The 17,460-nt window shown below is 39.5% G+C and overlaps 1 protein-coding gene across 1 annotated transcript in view; it reads right to left on the bottom strand.

Annotated features, from left to right (window-relative positions):
• The window catches only part of acsl3.S (acyl-CoA synthetase long chain family member 3 S homeolog), a 57,866-nt gene that overhangs the window by 15,551 nt on the left and 24,855 nt on the right, over positions 1-17,460 (bottom strand). The window contains exons 4-9 of the mRNA XM_018265809.1: positions 11,993-12,102; positions 9,405-9,537; positions 7,163-7,313; positions 5,763-5,886; positions 4,937-5,008; positions 1,459-1,598 (exon numbers count right to left, since the gene is read on the bottom strand). Of these exons, the coding sequence (XP_018121298.1) occupies positions 1,459-1,598; positions 4,937-5,008; positions 5,763-5,886; positions 7,163-7,313; positions 9,405-9,537; positions 11,993-12,102 (730 nt within the window). The remainder of the gene's footprint in view (positions 1-1,458; positions 1,599-4,936; positions 5,009-5,762; positions 5,887-7,162; positions 7,314-9,404; positions 9,538-11,992; positions 12,103-17,460) is intronic.

Genomic DNA, 17,460 nt, shown 5'->3' with positions numbered 1-17,460 from the left:
AAAGAATATTCAAATCCCAGAAAGACATACAGTACAATACAAACAGTCTATGGAGTGTTTAAGGGATATGGTCACCAAAACAAGCAAGAAAACAGCATTTGCTGGTCAATATGGTGTAAAGTATAAAAGTAAAATTTGTGGGGCCAGGGCTTTTACTTCACTTTTGATGCTTTAAAGAGAACTAAAGCTTAACTAAAGAAATATTGTACATTATTTTCTGTACCAGCCCAAAGGTCTCCACCGCTCTTTAGCAGTAAAGATATGTGCCTGCAAAGATGCCCCAGTAGCTCCCCATCTTCTTTTCTGCTGATTCACTGCAAGTGATCTGTGCTGCTGTCACTTACTGAGCTTAGGGACCCACTCACAATATACAGTACACATAGAATAGAAATGTCACAATATAAGGCTGATTAGTAATTAATACCGCTAGATTACTACATGGCAGCACAGAAACCAGTGCAATTAGCATCAGAATTTAATCATCAGCCCTGTAGCATCAGCTTATATTACAGACAAACCTCATTTTCGGCTTGATAATTTGCGACGACCCCTAAACTTAGCTTCTCAACGGCTGCTCAGAACCTACTGAGTATGTGAGTGTCACAGACACTTTCCAAGATGGTGACCCCCTGTGACAAGTTTGAAGTCCTGGATCATTGCTGCTATTGACAAGCAAAAATGTTTGGCTGGTGTCATAAGTTCAGTATATAAAATATGGCATTTTTAGTCATAATTCATTTTAGGGGTTACTTTAAAAAAAAAAGGCGTATTTCCATTCATATAGCAAACATTTTATGCCAGCAAATCATAAGGATCATCATCCAACAAGCAAAAGCAGGATCAAATATCCTTTATCCAAATGGCTTGCAAGCCACAAGTTTTCAAACTGATTCTAGTAGCTAGCTCCGTATACAAACACAATGGGAAATGAACGTTTCAAAGTTACAGTTAGGTTAAAGTTGAATATAAAGATTCCTGGGGATGATAAATTAATGAAGCAAGTAATTAATGACTCGAGTATACAGGTATGGGACCTGTTATCCAGAATGCTTGGGACCTGGGGTTGTCCGGATAACGGATTTTTCCATAAATTGGATCTTCATACCTCAAGTTTACTAGAAAATATTGTAAACATTAAATAAACCCAATAGGCTGGTTTTGCTTCCAAAAAGGATTAATTAGATCTTAGTTTGGATCAGTACAATGTACTGTTTTGTTATTCCAGAGAAAAAATATATATTTTTTAAAAATTTGGATTATTTAAAATAAAATGTTGTCTATAGGAGATGACCTTTCAGTAATTTGGAGCTTTCTGGATAATTGATTTCTGGTTAACGGATCCCATACCTGTATCTCCTTGTATTCGTTTAATACACCATAAATCTATCTGTACATTTGCACAGATTAATGTCCCCTGGGGTAAAGTGGATGCTGTGCATGACCACTAAATATCCATACCTGTCACACACAGGAGTGCTGTAACCTCTGGAAATCTGCTTCATCTTGTAGTTGTAAGCCAGGGAGAAAAGGCCTTTCTGTACAGGGCTCATAGTGGCCACTTTGCTCATGACATTCTTATAAATGCGGTCCATTATTTCCTGCGGGAACAAGAAACAACTAATCAACCCCAAACAAACTGGACATCAGCAGCTGTACTTGTGTAACCATCAGCAATTAAAGGTCAATTCCTTTACAGGAAGTGTCACCTACACAGAAAAAGCTGTATAATAAAAGTTGTTTGCAAATTAAACATGGAACCCAAATTCTTTTTTTTTTTTTTTCATTAAAGCATCCATACCTATTGTAAAGGTGTTTAAATATCTGAGCTGTCAATCAAATATCTGCCCGACTTTATGCCTGAGACATTCAATTACCGTACTTTCACTTTCCATTCAGCACTTCCTACATGTCACTCCCATCCTCACATTCCTCCTCCCTCCTATTGCTCTATAATTTGTAAGGGGACTGCGCATGGGCAGAAGGTCCCAAATTCTGGTTCATACACAAGATTTTGGGGTGATACGCAACTTGTCTTGATAACAGTGTCTACAAAATGGCTCCTGACTGCTTGCTATGATTCTGTAATTCCAAGATCAAAGGAAGCAAAGTTTAAATAATAAATGTAGTGTAAGTACATTTTATTTTGCTCAACTAAAATGATAGAAAATTATTTGGAATTATTCTCAGGGTGACAGGTCCCCTATTATATCCCCCGAATACTTGGGCCGAACCGAATCCGAAAATCATGTGACTTTTTGTCACAAAACAAGTAAGTACGAAGTGTGCGGCTCTATTTTTCCATATGCAAATTAGGGTTTGGATTCGGTTTTCGGCCAAATCTTTCACAAAGGATTCGGGGTTTGGCCGAATCCAAAAAAATGGATTTGGTGCATACCTAATAAGCAGGGCACTTTAAAAGCATTATCAGAGATGCTGGCACAAATGCAAGGAACTGTGTGTGCCACATTTTGTGTTGGCTGGTTGCATGGTGGTGTTTATTAACTGGCAATCTTAGACATGAAACAGATAGAAATCCTGACAGTCTTTGTCTTGTTTTATCATTTCTATGCAACATTAAAGGTAAAGTAACATCAAATAATGAAAGTGTTATAAAGTAATAAAAACACAGTGCAGTGTTGCCCTGTTTAAAAATAAGCTGCTGTGTAGCCATTCAAAGGCTCAGGTTACACAGCAGATGGCAGATAAGCTCTGTAGAACATAATGGTGTTATCTGGCATCCACTATTGAACCTGTGCCATATAGACTTTTTTTTCACCACTGCTACACATCAGCTTGTTTATATGAACTATAGCAGTGTTTCTGAAGCAAACAGATCAGTTTTACCAGTGCAGGGCAACACTACATTGTATTTTCATTACTTTCAAACACTAATTTTTTGATGTTACTGTTCCTTTGTTCACCCAAATTCAGTTATGAAAGTGCACCTTCTGGATTCCCTAACCAGAACAGCAGGCTAATAATGCCTGCACTCTGCTTGTGGTAAACAACTTACAAGCAGCATTCCCCCCCCCCCAAAAAAAAAGCGTTGTTTCCTCCAATAGGGGCATGAACATGAACTCATCATGCTCAACAGTCGCCCTTTAAAGGGGCAGTATACCACCTCTTGTGTACTTTCTTCTAGCTTCAAGATGGTAAAAAGACCCCTTCCATCTAATGCAGCCCCATTTTTATGCATATCATTTAATACTGCATATGTAAAACAATGTATGATACTAGTTTTATACATGTGTATTATATGAAAAGTTATTGGTATCTATTTTTCTACTTTCTTTTTACCTCCATAATGTATCTTTCAGGCAAAACTGAAATAGAATCACATGTCTGCAAAAAAGTAGGCCCATGTATACCATAAACTGGCAAACAGGAAAAATTCTATAATGCAATAGAACTTTTCTAAATGCGGATTGCAGTGTTCCTTTAACATCTATGAAATGGTAGAAACGGATTATATAGAAGTGTATTTTAATGTAAAGCAGCTAATATTGTGTGGTCCACTTCTTAGGGAGACAAAACAGTTAATCAAAGTATAAAAGAAACACGCTCATCGTAGTGTAAACACCCCAATCTCTGTGTAAATAGCACAATGGGAGAACTCATTAGGCGACAGCTTGCTTTAAGCAAGTCAAATGAAGTGTACAATCGGATCAGAACTGAAGCCAAAGGCAATCTAGAAAGCGGCTATATACAGAGTTGGTTTTAGTGAACAATGCCAACAGTTGTATTCATCGGATAGGGGAGTTGCATAAACGTGTTCCTTTAAATAAAAGCAGTTTTAGTTGTACAACTAAATTATGTTGTTACTTAGGTTCCCCCTGTATACGATTACATTTTGTTTAAAGATCAGAAAACATTCAATGTTACAAACATGCAATAATAGGTAAAATAGAGTGGAGAAATACTCGGATGGAGCGAGCCCTGGTGATATTTTTCCGTGTAGCCAAATACTGCCTATTAGTGATGTGGGGGTGGGTTCGGGCCGACCTTGCACGCTTCTTCGCGGGTGGCGTGCAGGTTAAGCTCTTCTACTGCTCTCCCCGCCCACCACCATCAAAGGCTGGCTTCGTCTTTTATGGTCCCTGCGCCTGCTCTCCCCGCCCCTTTTGTGACATCATCGGCGGGGCGGGTCTATAAAAACAACCTGGAAGAGCCAGATGTGGGCGGATGTGGGCCAAGGGAGGGCGGGTTAGGGTCAGGTGCAGGTTGGGATCCCGAACCCACACATCACTACTGCCTATAGCTGCCATTGAGCCTTTAAAACAGGAAATTATTTATTTAGGTGTATGTTAATTGGCTGGGGCTTAAAAGTTCCCTGCTTTCTCACTAGAGCTCCTGGTGAAGGGTAAGTGCACAATGGTCTTACAACTTACACTGTTTTCTGTGGGATTTGATTTTAAATGCACTACAAACTTATAATGCTAATAGACCGTGTAGGACTCATGTACAATGAGGAGCATTGGAAGCATGTGAGCTTACATATATTGGACAGAGTGTGGTACCAACGCCTCATTTTTTGCAATAATTATTTTTAAAAGAAAACCGTGCCCTAGCAATCTTTCCTCTTTTTAAATACTTATCAATGTCACCGTTTCGCATTGGAGCAGATGTCACTATCTCTTTAAGCATTAAACTTCTAAAGCACATGTCTCTTATCTGGAAAAACGTGCATCGCAACCCTTGAAACTATCACTAGAATCAGCCAATTGGTATGAATGATAAAGAGAGAAAGAAAGACGGCCAATGCATGGACTGCACATCTCTCATGTAAAGGCATTGGAAGGAAGCTAATATAAATATTTATACCTGCTTCTCTTCACACTCTGTGCTAAGGCAGAGAACACTAAGTAAGTCAGTAGAACGTCAGGACAGCTCAGTTCACTCTCATTTACTGTAAATAAGGGTCCAGGCTGCTACTTACAGGGACAGCTGCCATCAGAGTTGGCTGAAGTTCTGATGCGTCTCCTTTGCTTCCTTTCTTGATTTTCGTGGACTGCAAAAATACACAAAAATAGAGTACAGCCATGTTTTAGGTAAATCTGAAGCACAACATATTTTAGTGGTGGTTGGAACAGATGCAGTGCGTCATCTAAATTTTCTTGCCCCATTCATTCTTTGTATGCTAGCAAGACTCACTATAAATAATATCACTTGTAAATTAATGGAACGCAGTAAACTCGCCATAACAAGATTTACAGTGTGGGACAGCAGCAACACACCTAGAGAACCTCATGTTCTCGGTCTCCTGCTCCTGAATAGATTTATATTGTTGTTGTTGTTGTACAGAGAAATCATACAATGAAATACTGCCTATATTTATAATATGACGTAATATTGTGCTTTTTTTTTTTTTTTTTTTTTTTTATCTGGTCAGGAATATAGATTGCAAGGCAACAGTCCCCTGGTACAAATCCACATAAGTTTTCCAAGCGCTTGTATAGAGCAGTCAGTCTGGAGCTTCTTAAAGGCAACAAAAAGATGGCCTAAAGCAAAGTGCAATATGTAACAAAAGTTCTGGAGTATTATACTAAATAAACACATATCCATTGGCTAGAGTTGAGATAATGGCAGCTGTAGTTGAGCAGTACCTGGAGAGTGAAGATTTCCAGCAAACAAATCCATCTTGCAGATAAAGAACAAAAATGTGGAGCAATGTAGTAGCCAAATAAACGGTTCTACATGTATGTTTCAGCAGTACACAAAACGTAGGTTGAAACTAGGCAATATACATATCAAAAGCAGCTTACCTGGTCGGATAGTGTCTGTGGTGAGGAGTAGCCCACACGGCAACCTCGTGACAGGCAAACCAACTCAGCACTTAGCTCCAAGACGTGTGCCAAAGGCAGGTATCCAATGTATGTGTCAGTGTCCCTGAAAAGAAGAGCAGCTCAGTGTAATCGCAATAATAACAGCAATAAAATAAACACTATTTTTGGCTTTCTTTCTGAAACAGGACCATTATGTTGATAACACAGTCTACTAAACTAGGGGAATTTGAGAGGTAGCAGGGCTGTATACTTGAATACTTAAATAAAGGACCTCAGGGACAGAAAGTACAACTAACGTCGCATCTCAAATATTTCAATTCAGATTTAAAGGAAAGGATAAAACTAAGTAAGCTTATCAGAAAGGTCTATATAAATACACCAGTAAACCCTCAAAGTAATGCTGCTCTGAGTCCTCTGTCAAAAGAAACACAGCATTTCTTTCCTTTTATTGTGTACACATGGGCTTCTGTATCAGACTTCCTGTTTTCAGCTTAAACATCCAGGGCTTGGGCATGCTCAATTTGCTCCTCTCTTCCTCTCCCCCTGATGTAATCTGAGCACGAGTGAGCAGGGAAAGACCCAGGCAGGAAGTGATGTCACAGCAAGCTAATATGGCAACTGCTATCCTAAACAAAGAGTCTAGAGCTGTTTACTCAGGTATGGAAAAGCATTCTAAAGAATAAAAATGGCATTCTAGCTTGCAATGTTGTGGCTAATCTATTGGCAATAAATTGCCTTGGTAGATTTCCTTCTCCTTTAAAACAAATAAATAACTTAGGCTAACAGCTTTCACATCACAGCACCACATAAAGCACATTCCCAAATTAGGCCATATTGGAAATAGCATCTTGCGGCATCAAGTGGCTGAGGCAATAGGATTATCATCAGCCACATAAGTGATAGAAACAAAGGCTTTTAAAATGCTGTAGAACACTTGGCAGACCTTTATTCGCTGCAGAAGCATTAATCCAAGTCTAAATATTGGGCAAAGGCAAGCTAATGGTAATGGCAATTAACAGCGCAAGAGAGTAAGTAATAGATCCTGGCTTACAAGCTTCGGTCTGGCAAATGTTCAGCAAGAGAGAATAATAAATAGAAGAGTGGAAAGGTCTGTAATGGTGTCATGGCTTTAACAGAACCATCCATAGCTATTGCTGCGCAGAAGCATAGTGCCAGTGTGCAAGATAAAAACATATTTCTATTATAATACAATTTATTTTCAAAAGTTGCAGATACAGAGCTAGGGAACGAACCCTTCAAGCGACATTTCCTTATTAATGGCAACAAGGAAAGCTCAAAGTGCTTTGGCAAGGGATGGGTTAGCAACACGACAGCAAAATCAACAACGATACATGGAGTACAGTGGAAATGTAACCTACCCCAGGTTAGGTATCCTTTGTGCCATCCCTGTGATGCCCGATATCAAGTTACTGTGAGAAATCATGACTCCTTTTGGAATGCCGGTTGAGCCACTTGTATACATAATTACAGCAATGTCATGAGCCTCAGGGTACGAATGCTGCTTATTCACTGGCGACCGAGAACAAAGTCTTATTAGTGATGGATTTCTAATATAAAACATGTCATTTTGGCCAAACAGCAATCCTAATAAAATTAGTAACAGCAGTGAGGGAAATACAAGCACTAAATGTGGGTGTTGGAAGCATGCAGTACTAAAACAACTGCACAAACTATTGACCTTACACTTTCATTAGTGCTTCACATTATTTTAATTTGTTTAAAACTGCATGTTAACATGTGGGAAACATCTCCCTATGCTTGTATGAGTTTCCTCTGGGTACTCTGGTTTCCTCCAACACTCCAGAAACGGACAAAAAAAAAAAAATAATAATAATAATAATAATAGCATAAAAGGCATGTGCAGGTATGGGACCTGTTAACCGGAATGCTCGTGACTTGGAGTTTCCCAGATAAGGGATCATTCCGTACTATGAATCTCCCTACCTTAAAGTAACATCTAAAAATGAAAGTGTTTTAAATTAATAAAAATATAATTCACTGTTGCCCACTGGTAAAACTGCTGTATTTGCTTCAGAAACACTACTATTGTTTATATAATGAAGCTGCTGTGTAGCAATGGAGGCAGCCATTCAAAGGAGAAAATGCTCAGGTTACACAGAAGATAAGCTCTGTAGAACATAATGGTGTTATCTGTTATACACTATTTAACCTGTGCATATAGCATTTTTTCCATTACTGCCATTGCTACACGGCAGCTTGTTTATTTAAACTATAGTAATGCTTCCGAAGCAAACAGATCATTTTTACCAGTGCAGGGCAACCGTACATTATATTTATATTACTTTTTAAAACACTTTCATTTTTTGGTGTTACTGTTCCTTTACGTCTACTAAACATTAATTAAACCCAATAGGATTGTTTTGCCTCCAATAAGGATCAATTCTATCTTAGTTGTGATCAAGTACAAGGTACTGTTTTATTAAGAGAGAAAAAAAGAAATAATTTTTAAAAAATGTAATGATTTGATTATAATGGAGTCTATGGGAGAAAGCCTATTTGTGAAAATGCTTAATCCAAAATCCATTTGATATAATGGAGTTCTAACAGCCATGAGAGTGTACAATGTCCCTCAGTCTCTCCTCTTAAGAGTGGCATTGGTTTGCTATTTTAGAGGACAAAGGGTTAGGGTTAGGGAATTAGTGAAATCTAATTAAATAATAAAGAAGTGTAATTTTTGCCAGATGTATGGGGCCTGAGAGCGCGTAACTCTCTCAAATAACCCTCTTTACAACATTTGTTCACATGGAACCAACATCCTATAGAAAGGGGGATGGGTGGGATGCAGCTAATGGTCATTTACTCCATATACATATCCTGCTGTGTAATTACGTTATTGGAGGAAATCCCTGGACAAACCATCGTTCCTAGAAACACACCAGTTAAAACTTGAACTTGACTCTTTAGGGTAGGACTACATAGACGATTGTGGAGCGATCAGACGCACAGCGCAAAAACACAGGGGTGAAATCGGATGCAAAGGAAATAAGGTAAGTGAATGCATTGTCGGATGAAGTCACATAGTTGATCCGACGCTACTGTCCGATGCAGACGCAGCATGAACGCTGCGACTTCATCCGACAATGCATTCACTTACCTTATTTCTGTCGCATCCGATTTGACACCTGTATTTTTGCGCATCGCGTCTGATCGCTCCAAAATCGTCCATGTAGTCCTACCCTAGGTTACTTGCACTGACAGCATAAAGGTGGCCATAGACTCACCGATAATATCATACGAAATAACTTTTCGTACAATATTAGGTGCGTGCATGGTGGAAAAAGAGCCGACCGATATCGGCAGAAGACTTGGATATCGGTCTGCTCGTCGATCAGGCGCCCCAAACATCGCCCATTGTTAGTGCTGAATCATCACATAAAGGTCGAATTCTATTGTTTCTACCTGTATATCTGATGATTCAGCTCTACACGGGTGTATTGAAACGAACGATTTTTCTTGGAAAGATCTTTCCAAGAAAGATCGTAATTGTTACGTCTATGGCCACCTTTAAGGCTATGTATTCAGAGATCCTTTTGTTTGGCATCTAGAAATGTGGATTGCGGGTAATATGGTCTTGCTTACGTTGTTTTGCTCCAAAGGCTTGCACTGCGCCCATACTATGTACAGTGATATTCTTAGGGAAATCAGTCTGCTGAGTGCCCATGCCATCCACAAGGATAATGTGTCTAAGAAGAGGGACCTGAGGGAGTATAGCCTGTGAAAACAGATATAAATAAAAATTAGATTAGACTAAGTTTTACAGGACAGGATACACTTTCTCCTACATTACATGTGGGATTTAAACAGGAATATGAAGAACTGCCATGTTCAGTACACCAAACATCTCAGAAGGGATGTGTTTCGGTGTACATGTTAACAACGAACATCTGTCCTAGTAAAATGGTGGAAAGGACTCAAAATAGCCCTCTATGCAGTGGAAGACAGCAGATGAGTCAAGCTTCATTCTGCGGATCATTGGATGATTGGCACACACCAAACACACTGGCTCAGGTTCACAAAGTAAAGAGTTCTAGCATCATTGTGTAGGGCAGTATAACTGAAATACATACTAGTAAAGCTATTCCTAGCGATCATCTTGTGGATACCAATAGTTATCCTGAATATAATGTTGCAGGAGAAGAGGGGCTCCACCACAGTGTACACTTAGGGGCAGATTTACTATTGGTCGAAGTGAATTCGAGGGAATTTTCGAAGTAAATTTTGGATATTTCAACCATCGAATAGGATACCACGACTTCGAATTTACTTCGATTCAAAGTAAAAATAGTTTGAATATTCAACCATTCACTAATCTAAGTACTGTCTCTTTAAAAAACTTCGACTTCAATATTTCGCCAAGTTAAACCTGCCGAAGTGCTATGTTATCCTATGGGGACCTTCTACAACCATTTTCTAAGTCTTTACACATCGAATAAAAATTGTTCAATCGATCTAACGATTTTTATTCAACCGCAAGATTGCCAAATTTGCTGAAAAAAACTTTGAATTCGATATTTTTTGGACTTCGAAATTCGACCCTTGATAAATCTGCCCCTTAGGTCACTCAATGATTCAATGAGAATGCAAACTATATGACCATAAATTTCTCACTGAAGGAGAGTGCTTTACTTCTTCACTAGAGTTAAAGCCCTTGTGAATACAACCCTGCTCTTAAAAAAGGGGATGATGTGTAAAGTGTAAAATAAAAAGAGAATGGGATGATTTTCAAACGACAACATATCTGATGCCAAAATGGAGAAATTTAATTGTTTTATGAAAAATATATGATCATTTGATGCCATATCCGTATCTCTTATTTTTGCAGACCCCTCGGTATGGATAAACACAGAACACATACAATCTGCGAAAGTTTATTTGAATGTGGTTAGGTTTTTATAAATGGGCTGTTATTGGCCGCCATTCAACTCACAAGCATTTCTGTAAACAAAAAAAGCCCGGCACCTTAAGTTGGTATATTGAAACTACATTTCTGGAGTCAGTTTATCTTCATTCTAAACACTGAGCTCAGCAATACCTTTTAGAATAAAGAAGTCAAGGAATGGGAACTAGGGGGGGAATAAAAAGAATCAAATGAAGCATGCAAGAGAAAAGGGAACCATATACATGAGTATGCATTTAATATGCACTGATTGCGCTTTCAAAGACCTGCCAGCTATTACATTGATTAAAGGCGGCCTAAAATGGCCCTTGCGTTAATACGGTTAGAGGTTTCAGTGCACCCGAGGCTGCAAAGTTGTACCAAGGTGTCTACGTCCTCCTTTCCATCCATCCCAGTTTATTTTCACCTGATGCCAATGTAGCTTTAAAGTACCTTAAGCAGTTTGGAGGGTCTATGAACTGAAAATCCCTTAAAGGGATACTGTCATGGGAAACCATGTTTTTTTTTCAAAACGCATCAGTTAATAGTGCTGCTTCAGCAGAATTCTGCACTGAAATCCGTTTCTTAAAAGAGCAAACTGATTTTTTTTTATATTTAATTTTGAAATCTGACATGGGGCTTGACATATTGTCAGTATCCCAGCTGTCCCCAGTCATGTGACTTGTGCTCTGATAAACATCAGTCACTCTTTACTGCTGTACTGCAAGTTGGAGTGATATCACCCCCTCCCTCCCCACGCCTAACAACAGAACAATGGGAAGGTAACCAGATAGCAGCTCCCTAACACAAGATAACAGCTGCCTGGTAGATCTAAGAACAGCACTCAATAGTAAAATCCAGGTCTCACTGCGACACCTTCAAAAACCTGCGGTACCCTGTGGGTTGCAGGTAGAAGTTCTGGGTGACGGTATAGATGCGGGTCGGCGGTTCTGCGGGTCGCGGGTCTTCTCAATAGCGATTTTTACTTCTTTTTTCTGATCATGTCTACTTCCGATGATGTCACTTCCAGTTTACAATGACAGCACTTCCTGATTCTTGATGGTCAGCGGGTCCGGGTTGCGGATAAGGTCCTTGCGGGTCGGGTAGCGGGTCCAAGGGGGTAAGCATGCGGGTTGTGGATTGCAGGTTCCAAAAAAATGGACCCGCACAGGACTCTAATGCAGGGCACTAGCACACTTCACATGAATCACATACACAGCGTTGTTTATCGGATTACGATATGCTTTACCTTAAAACTGAAATGACATTTTACACAATTGGTCAGATTTACCTTTAGCTTTGTTTGCAGAAGCTCCTTGCTGGTGATGATGTGTGTCACCTCTGTTTCGGAAAGTCCATGTGCAATGGCAGGGCCACCCAGAGTTGCATACAGCGTAACAACTAATAAGGAACATACATACAAAGGATTGTTAGAATACTGTAAGGTTTTAAAAGGTTATCATCTATTAAAGGGATACTGTCATGAGAAAAGATGTTTCAATTGTATCAGTTACTAGTACTACTCCAGCAGACTTCTGCACTGAAATCCACATTTCAAAAGAGCAATCTGATTTTTTTTATATTAAAAATTTTGAAATCTGAGCTACACATATTGTTGGTTTCCCTAGTGTCCCCAAGCATGTGACTTGTGCTCTGATAAAACTCAGTCACCCTTAACTGCTGTACTGCACAATGGAGTGTTATCACCCCCCCCAGCAGCCTAACAAAAAAAAAAAAACAATGGGAAGATAACCACATAGCAGCTCCCAGGTAGATCTTAAGCTGGCTATAAACGCAAAGATCCGATCGTTCGAATCCTTGAACGATCAGACTTCCACATCCACATCCTGCCACTTACCTTCAGTTCAAATAAAGTAGTAAAAGAACAGATCAGCCGATGTTCTGCCCCTAACAGCAATTGTACAAAAGTTTATGTCAGACAAAGATGGTGACAGTCTCCCACTGAAAATCGTACAATCGCCAATATATGGAGACATATTACCGGCAGCCGACAGAAATCTTTTAACCTATCGATCAACTGAACGACTGATCTCCGTGGGATGAAAAATATCAGGACCCTCCAATCACGATCCTAAAATTGTAGGAATCGAGGATTCATACAATCGGATCTTTGTGTCTATGGCCAGCTTAAGAACAGCCCTCAACAGTAAAATGCAGGTCCCACTGCGACACATTTAGTTAAATTCAGTAGGAGAAACAACAGCCTGCCAGAAAGTAGTTGCATCTTAAAGTGCTGGCTCTTTCTGAAAGCACATGACCAGGCAAAATTACCTGAGATGGCTGCCTACACACCAATATTACAACTAAAAAAAAAAAAAAAAAAATACACTTGTTGGGTAAGGTATAAAATTTTATATTGTAGAGTGAAGTATTTTCAATGTAAACTCTGTAATTTAGAAATAAAAACTACACCATAAAAATCATGACAGAATCCCCTTTATTGGCTGGTTCAATATTATGCAGGATATTGTCCAGTGCGTATCATACAAAACGAAATAAAACGCTCTCTATGTACAACACATACATTGCAAATACAAATAAACATTTACACAATGGAATATGGCTGTTGCCACCATGCTCTATTATGCAATATCCATCTATTGATATTTTTGTGCTGAAGGGACACCCGGGGAGATTTCTGCTGTACAGGAGATGTAGCTCTATTTTCTTTCCCTTGCTAAAGCTTGGGAAAGGAGCTGCAGGCCAGAGGCTGAACACTGCAGTGGAACATATTTGAGCTAATGCAGACCAGATGCTTTTATTTCCATGGAGAGGCAGCAGGCAAATCCTGGACTTTTCTTCCTTTCACCCTGAACAACCAGTGCTTCATTCAGCACTCTGTTGCTCCCCCATAGAGAGCTAAGGCACAGCAGCTGCATATCTGCCTGGGGGCTGAGGATCAAAGTGGGAGAAAGGATACCAGATCTTGTATAATAAATTCATTAAGAATAAAATGCAAGCTTATTTATAGGGATATGCCACTTTCCAAACCAGCTGTATTCACGTAGTAGAGTAGAAATACCGACCCTTTTGTTTCTACAATTTCCATATTCAAGGAACATATTTGCTTTATCTTTCTGCCTCTTGTGCTTCCCAGTAGCAACAAAAAGCTACAGTAAGGCTAATGCCACATGGAGCGGATAACTGGCCTGTTGAAAATATGCAGGCCAAGACTCAGTCCCTCCTCTGGCCAGCACATGGGGTGGATTTCAGGGCCAAAACGCAAGAGTCTGCATCCTTGCACGCAAAATCTGCCTACAACTGGGCTGAAACAATGGTTCCAGGTGCAGACAGGAGGCTAATGCCAGCGTAGGGGCTAATTCTCTGCCTGTGTATTTCAGAAGGCCAATTTGCAGCCATGTGTGGAATTAGTCTAAAGTATGAAAAATGGAGCTTTCATCTAGATTTACAAATAACTTTAAAACCACTGAAAATTTTAAATCACTGTAGATTAGAAATAAACTTTATACTTGGATAAAATTTTTATTTGGGCTTACATCCCCTTTAAAGCAAATTAGCCATATAGATAGAACTATGTGGGACACAAAGTTTCCCAAAGTGGCTAGCTACGTTAATGTCACTTTCAGCAGATGGGGTGGGGTAGAGGAGAAGTGCCTTTAAGCTCGCCCCTAGACGCAAAGAAATGCAAAGACTTGTGTGAATTTTGGATTGGGTGTGGATGTGCGAATGTCACTGGGCGTCACTTCTATTTGTCAGACATAACTTTTGTATGGTTGCGGTCTATCAGTAAATGGCTAGAACATTGATTTGTTATTTTTCCTACTAAATTTTATCCGAATAGTCAGATTGGTAGAGTGCTATTGTTTGCCACAAAGTATAAAATGTGCACATCTATGGCCAGCTTGTCTGACGCTGGCAGTCAGTAGGCATCATGTCTGACGCTGGCAGTCAGTAGGCATCATGTCTGACGCTGGCAGTCAGTAGGCAGCATGTTTGGTGCAGGCAGTCAGTAGGCAGCATGTTTGGTGCAGGCAGTCAGTAGGCAGCATGTCTGACGCAGGCAGTCAGTAGGCAGCATGTCTGACGCAGGCAGTCAGTAGGCAGCATGTCTGACGCAGGCAGTCAGTAGGCAGCATGTCTGACGCAGGCAGTCAGTAGGCAGCATGTCTGACGCAGGCAGTCAGTAGGCAGCATGTCTGGTGCTGGCAGTCAGTAGGCAGCATGTCTGGTGCTGGCAGTCAGTAGGCAGCATGTCTGGTGCTGGCAGCCAGTAGGTAGCAGTGGACATTATTACTCCAAGACAGAGAACAGAACATTGCTTTGGACACAAAGAACCACATTTAATTCATTGAGAAAAAGTTCTCATGGTTTAGCAAACACATGGATATCATTCATTCAATTAGAGGAGAAATAAAAAACTTTTCTCCTATCACAGTTTATTTCCCATAGACTTCAATAGAGTTTTCATGTGATAAGCTGCGAGAAAACTTTTTCTGAATTGAATCTGACGAGTTTTGATAACCCTTTTTCTTACTGAATTCAATCAGTCCCAAAGTCTGCAGTGCTGCCTGATAGCTGCGGCTACAGTGGAACGCAAGACAACACTTCCATTTATTTTGGATTTCAAGTCCCAGCTCCCATAATCAGTGGCAGCAGAGCAGTGGGAGAGTCACATGTCACATCATTTAATCAGGACTCATCATGATGACTATGGATATTTGTGAATAAGGTTGATTAAGCAGACCACTCTATCCATCATATAGCTGCTCTGGTTTTTGTTATCTGTCACTTTATATTCTGATCCAGAAGTGCAGCATAAAACAGCGAATAAACATATTCACATTGTTGATTTTTCCCCTTTCAGCTGATGAAAGCAAGCACAAACCCAGCAAGTGCCTGGGATGGTTCCCACAAGCTGTCTCTACAAACTCCTCTGACCCCAGTTACATAAACTGCCAGGCTTAGGGACAGGCTTCCCCGCTGTCAGCTTAACCCTTACACCGTCAGTGCTGCAGTCTCCAGCAAGGCAGCTCAAATAAAAAACAACCCAATGGGATCATTTTAATACTTATTATGCATCAAAGTGAGCCATTCCTTCACTTCTATTCAAGTTCACTCTGATTCAGTTGTTCCCAGATCTTGGGCATGTGAAAAATGTCTGTGTAGAACAGTGGTGTATAAACTGAAAGACCCAAAAATGTTTTTTTTTTACAGCTTTACAAACAGTTTAGGAAGCTTTTCAATATGTGTGTAAGAAATGTCAGTGATTTCACGTTTATTTCTAGGTGTAATTGCTCTAAAGCAGTCTGTCTGTCTGTCCCTATTCCCATCACTGCTGGCTACATGGGCCAATAAAACAATGTAATGGCAATTTGTTAATCTCCAGAGAAAACTCAATTTCGCACTTATAGAAGTGTGCAAAGCATTGTGGGAAATGGAGGCTAGGTTGGAGGAGACAAACACTACACAGGTCTGTATTACTCCCACACTCTGTCCTCAATAATTGCTCAAGGTAAAATCGTATTTGTGTTCTGCAAAAACAAAATTCTATTTTTATTCTTCCTCTCTCCTCCGCTTGCTTCATCATATTTATTTCTACTAGCAATTTGTTTTCATTTTTTATTATTGAAGGTTTTTGAGTGATTTAGCTTTTTATTCAGCAGCTCTTCCATTTGCGTATTAACCAGTCTGGTAACTAGGGTCCAAATTCCCCTAGCAACCATGCATTGATTTGAATAATAGACTGGAATATGAATAGGAGAGGGACTGAAATGCAGGATCAGTAATAAAAAGTAACAATACATTTGTAGCCTTACAGAGCGTTTGTTATTTAGAAGGGAGTCAGCGATGCCCATTTGAAAACTGCAAAGAGTCAGAAGAAAAAGGCAAATAACTATAAAAAATAAATAATGCGAACCAATTGAAAAGTTGCTTAGAATTGGCTGTTCTATAACATTATAAAAGTTACCGTAAAGGTGAACCACCAACTTTTAGCATGTTATAGAATGGCCAATTCTTAACTTTTCAATTGGTCTTCATTATTTATATTTTAGCATTTGTATTATTTGCTTTCTTCTTCTTCTGACTCTTTTCAGCTTTCAAACAGGGGTCACTAACCCCATCTAAAAAAACTCATGCTCTGTAAGGCTACAAATGTATTGTTGCTAATTTGATAATTTTTATTACGCATCTTTCTATTCAGGCCACTTCTATTCACATTCCAGGCTTTTATTCAAATCAATGCAAAGTTGCTAGGGTAATGTGGACCCGAGCAACCAGATGGCTGAAATTGCTAACTGGAGAGCTGCTGAGTAAGAAAGCTAAGTAAATCAAAAACCACAAATAATAAAATAAATAAATGAAAACCAATTGCAAATTGTCTCATAATATAACTCTAGATCATACTAAAAGTATATTTAAAGGTTAACAACCACTTTAAAAGAGATATATAATTAACTTTTTGCCCCAGCCTAAAGTTTCAGCATCTCAATAGCAGCAAATGATCCAGAACTTGTCACAGGGGGTCAACCATCTTGAAAAGTGTCTGACACTCACATGCTCAGTGGGGTCCGAGCAGCTGTTGAGAAGTTAAGCTTAGGGGTCGTCACGAATTATCCAACAGAAAACTAGATTATTAAACTCTGATGCTAGTTACACTGGTTTCTGTGCTGCATGTAGTAATTATCTGTATTAATAACTAATCAGCCTTAGATTGTGACATTTCTATTCTATGTGTAGTGTATATTGTGAGTGGGTCCCTAAACTTAGTAAGTGACA

Source organism: Xenopus laevis, chromosome 5S, assembly GCF_017654675.1.
Source record: "Xenopus laevis strain J_2021 chromosome 5S, Xenopus_laevis_v10.1, whole genome shotgun sequence".
Lineage (NCBI taxonomy): Eukaryota > Metazoa > Chordata > Amphibia > Anura > Pipidae > Xenopus > Xenopus laevis.
The sequence above is the reverse complement of the archived record's forward strand: the minus strand, read 5'-3'. Positions and strand labels throughout refer to the sequence as shown.